This window comes from Oncorhynchus mykiss, chromosome 14, assembly GCF_013265735.2.
Source record: "Oncorhynchus mykiss isolate Arlee chromosome 14, USDA_OmykA_1.1, whole genome shotgun sequence".
NCBI lineage: Eukaryota > Metazoa > Chordata > Actinopteri > Salmoniformes > Salmonidae > Oncorhynchus > Oncorhynchus mykiss.
Window position 1 is genome coordinate 29466813 of NC_048578.1, and position 10647 is coordinate 29477459.

General features: G+C 49.4%; 1 protein-coding gene across 1 annotated transcript in view; it reads left to right on the forward strand.

Annotated features, from left to right (window-relative positions):
- LOC110504380 (teneurin-2) overlaps positions 1 to 10647 on the forward strand; it is a 257663-nt gene that overhangs the window by 203164 nt on the left and 43852 nt on the right. Inside the window, exons 16-20 of the mRNA XM_036943640.1 lie at positions 5048 to 5194; positions 7311 to 7527; positions 8220 to 8339; positions 8988 to 9249; positions 10317 to 10584. Coding sequence (XP_036799535.1) covers positions 5048 to 5194; positions 7311 to 7527; positions 8220 to 8339; positions 8988 to 9249; positions 10317 to 10584 — 1014 coding nt within the window. The remainder of the gene's footprint in view (positions 1 to 5047; positions 5195 to 7310; positions 7528 to 8219; positions 8340 to 8987; positions 9250 to 10316; positions 10585 to 10647) is intronic.

Genomic DNA, 10647 nt, shown 5'->3' on the forward strand with positions numbered 1-10647 from the left:
AATGATCTTTGAACGCTTGTATTACATTTTTGTTTTTTTTAAGTTAAAATAATTGTTCATGCCACAGCCAAATAGGTTAGGAACAGGAACAAATAGGGAGCAAAACAGTCCAAAACGGAGAGGTGCCTGATCCTGTTCCGGCAGTATCCGGCAGGGTAGCCTAGTGGTTAGAGCGTTGGACTAGTAACCGGAAGGTTTCATTATCCGGCAGGGTAGCCTAGTGGTTAGAGCGTTGGACTAGTAACCGGAAGGTTTCAGTATCCGGCAGGGTAGCCTAGTGGTTAGAGCGTTGGACTAGTAACCGGAAGGTTCCAGTATCCGGCAGGGTAGCCTAGTGGTTAGAGCGTTGGACTAGTAACCGGAAGGTTTCAGTATCCGGCAGGGTAGCCTAGTGGTTAGAGCGTTGGACTAGTAACCGGAAGGTTCCAGTATCCGGCAGGGTAGCCTAGTGGTTAGAGCGTTGGACTAGTAACCGGAAGGTTTCATTATCCGGCAGGGTAGCCTAGTGGTTAGAGCGTTGGACTAGTAACCGGAAGGTTTCAGTATCCGGCAGGGTAGCCTAGTGGTTAGAGCGTTGGACTAGTAACCGGAAGGTTTCATTATCCGGCAGGGTAGCCTAGTGGTTAGAGCGTTGGACTAGTAACCGGAAGGTTTCATTATCCGGCAGGGTAGCCTAGTGGTTAGAGCGTTGGACTAGTAACCGGAAGGTTCCAGTATCCGGCAGGGTAGCCTAGTGGTTAGAGCGTTGGACTAGTAACCGGAAGGTTTCATTATCCGGCAGGGTAGCCTAGTGGTTAGAGCGTTGGACTAGTAACCGGAAGGTTCCAGTATCCGGCAGGGTAGCCTAGTGGTTAGAGCGTTGGACTAGTAACCGGAAGGTTTCAGTATCCGGCAGGGTAGCCTAGTGGTTAGAGCGTTGGACTAGTAACCGGAAGGTTTCAGTATCCGGCAGGGTAGCCTAGTGGTTAGAGCGTTGGACTAGTAACCGGAAGGTTTCATTATCCGGCAGGGTAGCCTAGTGGTTAGAGCGTTGGACTAGTAACCGGAAGGTTTCAGTATCCGGCAGGGTAGCCTAGTGGTTAGAGCGTTGGACTAGTAACCGGAAGGTTTCATTATCCGGCAGGGTAGCCTAGTGGTTAGAGCGTTGGACTAGTAACCGGAAGGTTCCAGTATCCGGCAGGGTAGCCTAGTGGTTAGAGCGTTGGACTAGTAACCGGAAGGTTTCATTATCCGGCAGGGTAGCCTAGTGGTTAGAGCGTTGGACTAGTAACCGGAAGGTTTCATTATCCGGCAGGGTAGCCTAGTGGTTAGAGCGTTGGACTAGTAACCGGAAGGTTTCAGTATCCGGCAGGGTAGCCTAGTGGTTAGAGCGTTGGACTAGTAACCGGAAGGTTTCAGTATCCGGCTCAAATGAAGCACTCTATTTAACATAACAGTTCCCCTCAGCCACTCTCTCATATGGGGGAATTTAACAGAACAGGTGTGTGTGTGTGTGTGTGTGTGTGTGTGTGTGTGTGTGTGTGTGTGTGTGTGTGTGTGTGTGTGTGTGTGTGTGTGTGTGTGTGTGTGTGTGTGTGTGTGTGTGTGTGTGTGTGTGTAGAGAGACATATAAGGAGTACTAACCCCAGTCTCTCTGTCTTCTTATAAAGACACCAGCAGGTCTGTCCACCATTATTGGAACTACGAATTGATCCAGTTCTGAACCACAAACGTTTCCACTTGACAGAGATCACAGCGAAACAGTGACATCTACCATACATACACATGACAGGGTGGATTGTTTGTTTACACACACACACCACACCACACACCACACCACACACACTCAAAGGCTAGGAGTTAGGAGTTGTGTTAAAGTCCTGTGACAGGATCCAATGTCCCCCAACCAAACTGAATTGAACAGAAGGCTATAGATCCCCTGTGGATGGTTTGGAGTGTCCTCTGCCCTACTAAAGTTAATAAGATGGCTTTCACTGTTGTACAGAGTAGTACCCAGGGGAGAGGGGAGGAGGAAGAAGAGAGGGGGGAGATGGGGGACGAGGAAGAGGAGAGAGAGGGGGAGCAGGAGGGAGAGAGGGGGGAGAGAAAGAGAGGAGGAGGAGGGGGAGGAGAGAGAGAGAGGCGAGATGTGGGACGAGGAAGAAGAGAGAGTGACAGAGATAGAGGGAGAAATGGAGAGATAATGGAAAGAGAGGAAGAGCTCATATGTAGATTGAGAAAAAAAGAGAAAAGAGAGAGAGAGAGTTCAGATTGGAAAGAGAGTTTTATGTGCCAGGGTGTTTCATAGTGTGTTGTCATCAGGTCCATCCATGGTTTTAGGATTTATGTCTCTAACCTTCACTAACTGACCTTTAAGGAGGAGACAGCTGGATGACACAACTGCTGCTACTGCTGCTGGGGAAGGGGACCAACTTTCTGTAGGACACCACGTCTTCTATCTACTCCTCTGTTCTTTTCTTTTATTCTCTCTCTCTCTCTCTCTCTCTCTCTCTCTCTCTCTCTCTCTCTCTCTCTCTCTCTCTCTCTCTCTCTCTCACAAACACACTCTCTCCTTCCCTCTCTGTGTGTGCTGACCCATAACCCAAGGCTTTTTAAGGGGGATTTCATCACATCCAACTACATTAGTGAGGGGAATGGACTTAATAGTTTCTGAAATCCCACTTTATTCTGGTTAGTATGAGGGGAATTTAATTGTCCTCTAGCATTAAGGAGAGGGCCTGCCTGCCTGCCTCCCTGCCTGCCTGCCTCCCTGCCTCCCTGCCTGCCTGCCTGCCTCCCTGCCTCCCTCCCTCCCTGGCTCCCTGCTTCCCTCCCTCCCTCCCTGCCTGCCTCCCTCCCTGCCTCCCTCCCTCCCTGCCTGCCTCCCTCCCTGCCTCCCTCCCTCCCTCCCTCCCTCCCTCCCTCCCTCCCTGCCTCCCTCCCTGCCTCCCTCCCTCCCTCCCTGCCTCCCTGCCTGCCTCCCTGCCTCCCTCCCTCCCTCCCTGCCTGCCTCCCTCCCTGCCTCCCTCCCTGCCTGCCTCCCTCCCTGCCTGCCTGGCTTGCTGATCAATGCCCCATATAGATTCTGCTGTCCTTGCTCTGCATAACGGTCGGTCTGCTTAAAATAGATCCATTTTACAGACAATCATGGCTGACACTCTGTTGTGCTCTATGGTCCTGGGCCAACACACACATACACACACACATACACACACACATACACACACACATACACACACACATACACACTCAACACTCAGTTAGGCAGAACAGTACATGGCTGGTCTGAGGGCCGGACCCTTTCTTTCCATTTTTGCCTAAAATGACATACCCAAATCTAACTGCCTGTAGCTCAGGACCTGAAGCAAGGATATGCATATTCTTGATACCATTTGAAAGAAAACACTTTGAAGTATGTGGAAATATGAAATTAATGGAGGAGAATATAACACAATAGATCTGGTAAAAGATAATACAAAGAAAAAAACATGCGTTGTTTTTTTTGTTTTTTTTACATCATATTTGAAATGCAAGAGAAAGGTCACAATGTATTATTCGAGGTTAGGCGCAATTTTGATTTTGGCCACTAGATGGCATCAGTGTATGTGCAAAGTTTTAGACCGATCCAATGATCCGTTCCATTTCTGTTCAAAATGTTGTATCAAGACTGCCCAAATGTGCCTAATTGGTTTATTAATACATTTTCAAGTTCATAACTGTGAACTCTCCTCAAACAATAGCATGGTCTCCTATTCTTTCACTGTAATAGCTACTGTAAATTGGGCAGTGCAGTTAGATTTAACAAGAATTTAAGCATTCTGCCAATATCAGAGATGTCTATGTCCTGGGAAATGTTCTTGTTACTTAAAACGTCATGCCAATCACATTAGCGCATGTTAGGCGAACCGTCCCGTGGGTGGGACATCCCATAGAAGATTTAACCACTCAGAGTTAATGCCCAACCTTAACCACTCAGAGTTAATGCCTAACCTTAACCACTCAGAGTTAATGCCTAACCTTATGATTTAGGAGCTGATGCCTGAACTTAACCTTAAACACTTTCAAATTAGGACGTTTGGAACAACTTTGAAATTTGACGTTTGAGAAACATGGATAAACGTCTAACTCTGACGTGAGACTGTGAGAGCTGGTTGGGTACACAGTATGGAGAATGGAAATTTAAATTGCCCTGCAGATATCTAATTGATGTGTTGTGTGGAATCAGGAATGCTTTACCATAATCATTGGATTGACTGAGACCTTTAATGCATTAAAACACAATAAAGTATGTCTCTCTTTCTCTCTCCCTCCCTCATCTATCACTCTCTCTCTCCCTTCTATCTCTCTCTTCCTCCCGTTTGTTCTCTCTCTACCCCCACTTTCTCTCTGCCTATCCCTTACTCTCTACCCCGCTCTCTCTCTCTCTTTCCCCCTCTCTACCTCCCCCTCACTCTCCCTCCCCCTCCCACTCTCTCTCCCACCTCCCTCTCTCCCTCCCCCTGCCCCCCCTCTCTCACTCCCTCCCTCACTTCCCTCCATCTCTCCCCCCCTCTCTCTCTCTCCCTCCCCCCTCCCCCCTCACTCTCTCTTACCCCTTTCTCTCCCTATCTTCCCCCCTCTCTCTCTCTCTTGCTCTCTCTCTCCCTCCCCCTCACTCTCCCTCCCCCTCCCACTCTCTCTCCCACCTCCCTCTCTCCCTCCCCCTGCCCCCCCTCTCTCACTCCCTCCCTCACTTCCCTCCATCTCTCCCCCCCTCTCTCTCTCTCCCTCCCCCCTCCCCCCTCACTCTCTCTTACCCCTTTCTCTCCCTATCTTCCCCCCTCTCTCTCTCTTTCTCTCTCTCTCCCTCCCCTCTCTCTCTCCCTCCCCCCTCTCTCTCTCTCCCTCTCCCCGCTCTCTCTCCCTCTCCCCGCTCTCTCTCCCTACCCCCTTTCTCTCTCCCCACTCTCTCACTTTTTCTCCCCCCTCTCTATCTCTCCCTCTCTTACTCTCTCTCTCTCCTTCCCCCCTATATATCTTTATCTCTCTCTCTACATCCCACGTTCCTCTCCCCCCTCCCTCTCCTCAGATGGCTGTCCTAACCTGTGTAATGGTAATGGTCAGTGTACCATAGGGGAGCAGAGCTGGCACTGTGAATGCAAGACAGGCTGGAGGGGTGCCGGATGCAGCGTTGCCATGGAGACCTCCTGTGCCGACAACACGGACAATGAAGGGGGTATGTGTGGGAAATTAAGGGTTTAGACCACTGGTAGTTCAGCAGTGCAAACTTTTCATCTTAAGTTGAAATAAATTGTAAGGAGAATGAAGTAACCTTTCATAGTAATATGTGTGTGTTTGAGACACTGAAACTATCTCAGCTCTCCACTCCTCTCTCTCTCCCCTCCTCTCTCTCTCCCTCCTCTCTCTTTCCCTCCTCTCTCTCTCCCTCCTCTCTCTCTCCCTCCTCTCTTTCTCCCTCCTCTCTCTGTCCCTCCTCTCTCTCTCCCTCCTCTCTCTCTCCCTCCTCTCTCTTTTCCTCCTCTCTCTTTCCCTCCTCTCTTTCTCCCTCCTCTCTTTCTCCCTCCTCTCTTTCTCCCTCCTCTCTTTCTCCACTCCTCTCTTTATCCCTCCTCTCCTTATCCCTCCTCTCTTTCTCCCTCCTCTCTTTCTCCCTCCTTTCTTTCTCCCTCCTCTCTTTCTCCCTCCTCTCTCTCTCCACTCCTCTCTTTCTCCCTCCTCTCTTTCTCGCTCCTCTCTTTCTCTATCCTCTCTCTCTCCCTGCTCTCTCTCTCCCTGCTCTCTTTCTCCCTCCTCTCTTTCTCCACTCCTCTCTTTCTCCCTCCTCTCTTTCTCTCTCCTCTCATTTTCCCTCCTCTCTTTCTCTCTCCTGTCTTCCTCCCCTCCTCTCTTTCTCGCTCCTCTCTCTCTCCCTTCTCTCTCTCCCGCCTCTCTCTCTCCCTGCTCTCTCTCTCCTCCTCACTTTCTCCCTGCTCTCTTTCTCCCTCCTCTCTCCCTCCACTCCTCTCTTTCTCCCTGCTCTCTTTCTCCCTCCTCTCTCCCTCCACTCCTCTCTTTCTCCCAGATCTCTTTCTCCCTGATCTCTTTCTCCCTCCTCACTTTCTCCCTGATCTCTTTCTCCACTCTTTTCTTTCTCCCTCCTCTCTCTCTCTCTCCCTCTCTCTCTCCCTGCTCTCTCTCTCTCCACTCCTCTCTTTCTCCCTGCTCTCTTTCTCCCTCCTCTCTCCCTCCACTCCTCTCTTTCTCCCTGATCTCTTTCTCCCTGATCTCTTTCTCCCTCCTCTCTCTCTCCCTGCTCTCTCTCTACTCCTCTCTTTCTCCCTGCTCTCTTTCTCCCTCCTCTCTCTCTCCCTGCTCTCTCTCTGCCTCCTCTCTCCCAACATTCCTCTCTTTTTCCCTCCTCTCTTTTTCCCTCTTCTCTCCCTCCACTCCTCTCTTTATCCCTCCTCTCTCTCTCCCTGCTCTCTTTCTCCCTCCTCTCTCTCCCTGATCTCTTTCTCCCTCCTCTCTTTCTCCCTCCTCTCTCTCTCCCTGCTCTCTCTCTCCACTCCTCTCTTTCTCCCTGCTCTCTTTCTCCCTCCTCTCTCCCTCTACTCCTCTCTTTCTCCCTGATCTCTTTCTCCCTCCTCTCTTTCTCCCTCCTCTCTTTCTCCCTCCTGTCTCTCTCCCTCCTCTCTTTCTCCCTCCTCTCTTTCTCCCTCCTCTCTATCTCCCTCTTCTCTATCTCCCTCTTCTCTTTCTCCCTCCTTTCTTTCTCACTTCTCTCTTTTTCCCCCTTCTCTTTCTCCCTCCTCTCTTTCTCCCCCTTCTCTTTCTCCCTCCTCTCTTTCTCCCTCCTCTCTATCTCCCTCCTCTCTTTCTCCCCACTTCTCTTTCTCCCTTCTCTCTTTCTCCCTTCCCTCTTTCTCCCTCCACTCCTCTCTGTCTCCCTCCACTCCTCTCTATCTCCCTCCTCTCTTTCTCCCTCCTCTCTTTCTCCCCCCTTCTCTTTCTCCCTCCTCTCTTTCTCCCTCCTCTCTTTCTCCCTCCTCTCTATCTCCCTCCTCTCTTTCTCCCCCCTTCTCTTTCTCCCTTCTCTCTTTCTCCCTTCCCTCTTTCTCCCTCCACTCCTCTCTGTCTCCCTCCACTCCTCTCTATCTCCCTCCTCTCTTTTTCCCTCCTCTCTTTCTCCCTCCTCTCTTTCTCCCCCCTTCTCTTTCTCCCTCCTCTCTTTCTCCCTCCTCTCCTTTTCCCTTCTCTCCTTTTCCCTCCTCTCTTTCTCCCTCCTCTCCTTTCCCTCCTCTCTTTCTCCCTCCTCTCCTTCTCCCTCCTCTCTTTCTCCCTCCTCTCTCTAGATGGTCTGACGGACTGTATGGATCCAGACTGTTGTATCCAGAGCCCGTGTCAGAACAGCCCTCTGTGTCGGGGCTCCAGAGACCCCCTCCAGGTGATCCAGCAGAGCCCCCTGTCTCTGTCCCAACCCCGGGTAGGATCCTTCTATGACAGGGTCATGATGCTGGTGGGACGGGACAGCACACACATCATACCTGGGGAAAACCCATTCAATGCCAGGTGAGCGAATACACACTTTAGATTACATACACATGACGCATACTGCAACACACACCACACACACATGCGAATACTAACACACAATCTATTATTTTTGTTGATGTATTATATACAGTATCTCTCTCTCTCTCTCAATTCAATTAAATTCAAGGGGCGTTATTGGCATGGGAAACATATGTTCACATTGCCAAAGCAAGTGAAGTAGATAATATACAAAAGTGAAATAAACAATAGAAATGAACAGTAAACTTTACTCTCTCTCTCTGTCTCTCTCTCTCTATATTTCTCTCTCTCTGTCTCTCTCTGTCTCTGTCTCTCTCTGTCTCTCACTCTCTATCTTTCTCTCTCTCTGTCTCTCTCTGTCTCTCTCTGTCTCTCTATCTCTCTCTCTCTCTGTCTCTGTCTGTCTCTCTATCTTTCTCTCTCTCTGTCTCTGTCTGTCTCTCTATCTTTCTCTCTCTCTGTCTCTCTCTGTCTCTCTCTGTCTCTCTATCTTTCTCTCTCTCTCTCTCTCTCTCTCTCTCTCTCTCTCTGTCTCTCTCTGTCTCTCTCTGTCTCTCTATCTTTCTCTCTCTCTCTCTCTCTCTCTCTCTCTCTCTCTCTCTCCCTCTCTGTCTCTCTCTCTCTATCTTTGTCTCTGTCTCTCTCTCTCTCTCTCTCTGTCTCTGTCTCTCTGTCTCTCTGTCTCTCAGCTTGGCGTCTCTGATCCGAGGTCAGGTGTTAACTACAGATGGTACTCCCCTGGTGGGAGTCAATGTTTCCTTTGTCAGATACCCACACTATGGATATACTCTCACACGCCAGGACGGAACGTAAGTACCACAAACACATACACACACACTACCGTTCAAAAGTTTGGGCTCACTTAGAAATGTCCTTGTTTTTGAAAGAAAAGTACATTTTTTTGTCCATTAAAATAACATAAAATTGATCAGAAATACAGTGTAGACATTGTTAATGTTGTAAATGACTGTAGTAGCTGGAAAAGGCAGATTTTTTTATGGAATATCTACATAGGTGTACAGAGGCCCATTATCAGCAACCATCACTCCTGTGTTCCAATGGCACGTTGTGTTAGCTAATCCAAGTTTATAATTTTAAAAGGCTTTTGCAATAATGTTAGCACAGATGAAAACTGTTGTTCTGATTAAAGAAGCAATAAAACTGGCCTTCTTTAGACTAGTTGAGTATCTGGACCATCAGCATTTGTGGGTTCGATTACAGGCTCAAAATGGCCAGAAACAAAGAACTTTCTTCTAAAACTTGTCAGTCTATATTCTTCTGAGAAATGAAGGTTATTCCGTGCGAGAAATTGCCAAGAAATTGAAGATTTTGTACAACGCTGTGTACTTCTCCCTTCACAGAACTTTTCTTTCAAACACAAGGAAACTTCTAAGTGACCCCAAACTTTTGAACGGGAATGTACATAGTAACTAATCCAATTCTGATTCTGTCTCCAGGTTTGACCTTCTAGCGAACGGCGGCACCTCGTTGACCCTGAGGTTTGAGCGCGCTCCGTTCATCACGCAGGACCGCACGGTGTGGTTACCATGGAGTCGTTTCTACGTCTTGGATACGCTGGTGATGAAGACTGAGGAGAACACCATCCCAGGATGTGACCTCAGCGGCTTCCTCCGACCTGACCCTGTGGTCATCACCTCACCTCTGTCATCACTCTTCTCCTCTAGACCCAGGGACAAGCCCATCATACCTGAGACACAGGTAACCAGACTCTCTTTCCATCTCCTTCCTCTCCTTCCTCTCATCCCTCTGTCTCTCCTCTGTCACTCAAGGTGCTGTCAGGTATCCAGCCTCTCACACTCATCTTTCCCGTGTTGTCTGTCCCCATCTCTCCCTCTTTCCTCCATCTCTCCTCCATCTCTCTCCTCCTTCATATTTCTCCTCCATCTTTTTCCTCCATCTCTCCTACATCTCTCTCCTACATCCATCTCCCCACCTTTCCTCCTCCATCTCTCTGCTCCATCTCTGCTCCATCTCTCCTCCTTCTCTATCTTTCCTCTTCCATCTCTCTTCCATCTCTCCTCCATCTCTCTTCCCCATCTCTCTTCCATCTCTCTCCTCCATCTCTCCCCTTCATCTCTCTCCTCCATCTCTCTGCTCCATCTCTCTCCTTCATCTCTCTCCTCCATCTCTTCCTTCATCTCTCCTCCACCTCTCTCCTCCATCTCTCTTCTTCATCTCTCCTCCATCTCTCTTCAATCTCTCTCCTCCAACTCTCCTCCATCTCTCTCCTTAATCTCTCCTTCATCTCTCCTCCATCTCTCTCCTCCACATTTCCCCTCCATCTCTCTCCTCCATCACTCTCCTTCATCTCTCTTCTCTATCTTTTCACCTCCATCTCTCTTCCATCTCTCTCCTCCATCTCTCTCCTTCATCTCTCTTCTCTATCTTTCCACCTCCATCTCTCTTCCATCTCTCTCCTCCATCTCTCTCCTCCATCTCTCTCCTTCATCTCTCTTCTCTATCTTTCCACCTCCATCTCTCTTCCATATCTCTCCTCCATCTCTCTCCTCCATCGCTCTCCTTCATCTCTCTTCTCTATCTTTCCACCTCCATCTCTCTTCCATATCTCTCCTCCATCTCTCTCCTCCATCTCTCTCCTTCATCTCTCTTCTCTATCTTTCCACCTCCACCTCTCTCCTCCACCTCTCTCCTCCATCTCTCTTCCATCTCTCTCCTCCACCTCCATCTTTCTCCTCCATCTCCCTCCTTCATCTCTCTTCTCTATCTTTCCTCCTTCATCTCTCTCTCTCTCTCCTTCTCTCCAGGTGCTCCACGAGATGATAGATGTTCCAGGGACCAGTCTGAAGCTGTGCTACCTGAGCTCCAGGACGTCTGGCTACCGCAGCCTGCTGAAGGTGACCATGACCCCAGCCATGGTGTCTCTGGGCCTGCTCAAAGTCCACCTGATGGTGGCTGTGGAGGGACATCTCTTCCAGAAGTGGTTCCACGCCTCGCCCAACCTGGCCTACACGTACATTTGGGATAAAACAGATGCCTATGGACAGAGAGTCTACGGGCTGTCGGAAGCTGTCGGTGAGTGTGTGTAGATAGAGTGTGTGAGTGCAGTGGGTAGGGTTTGTGTGTGTGTGTTTATGA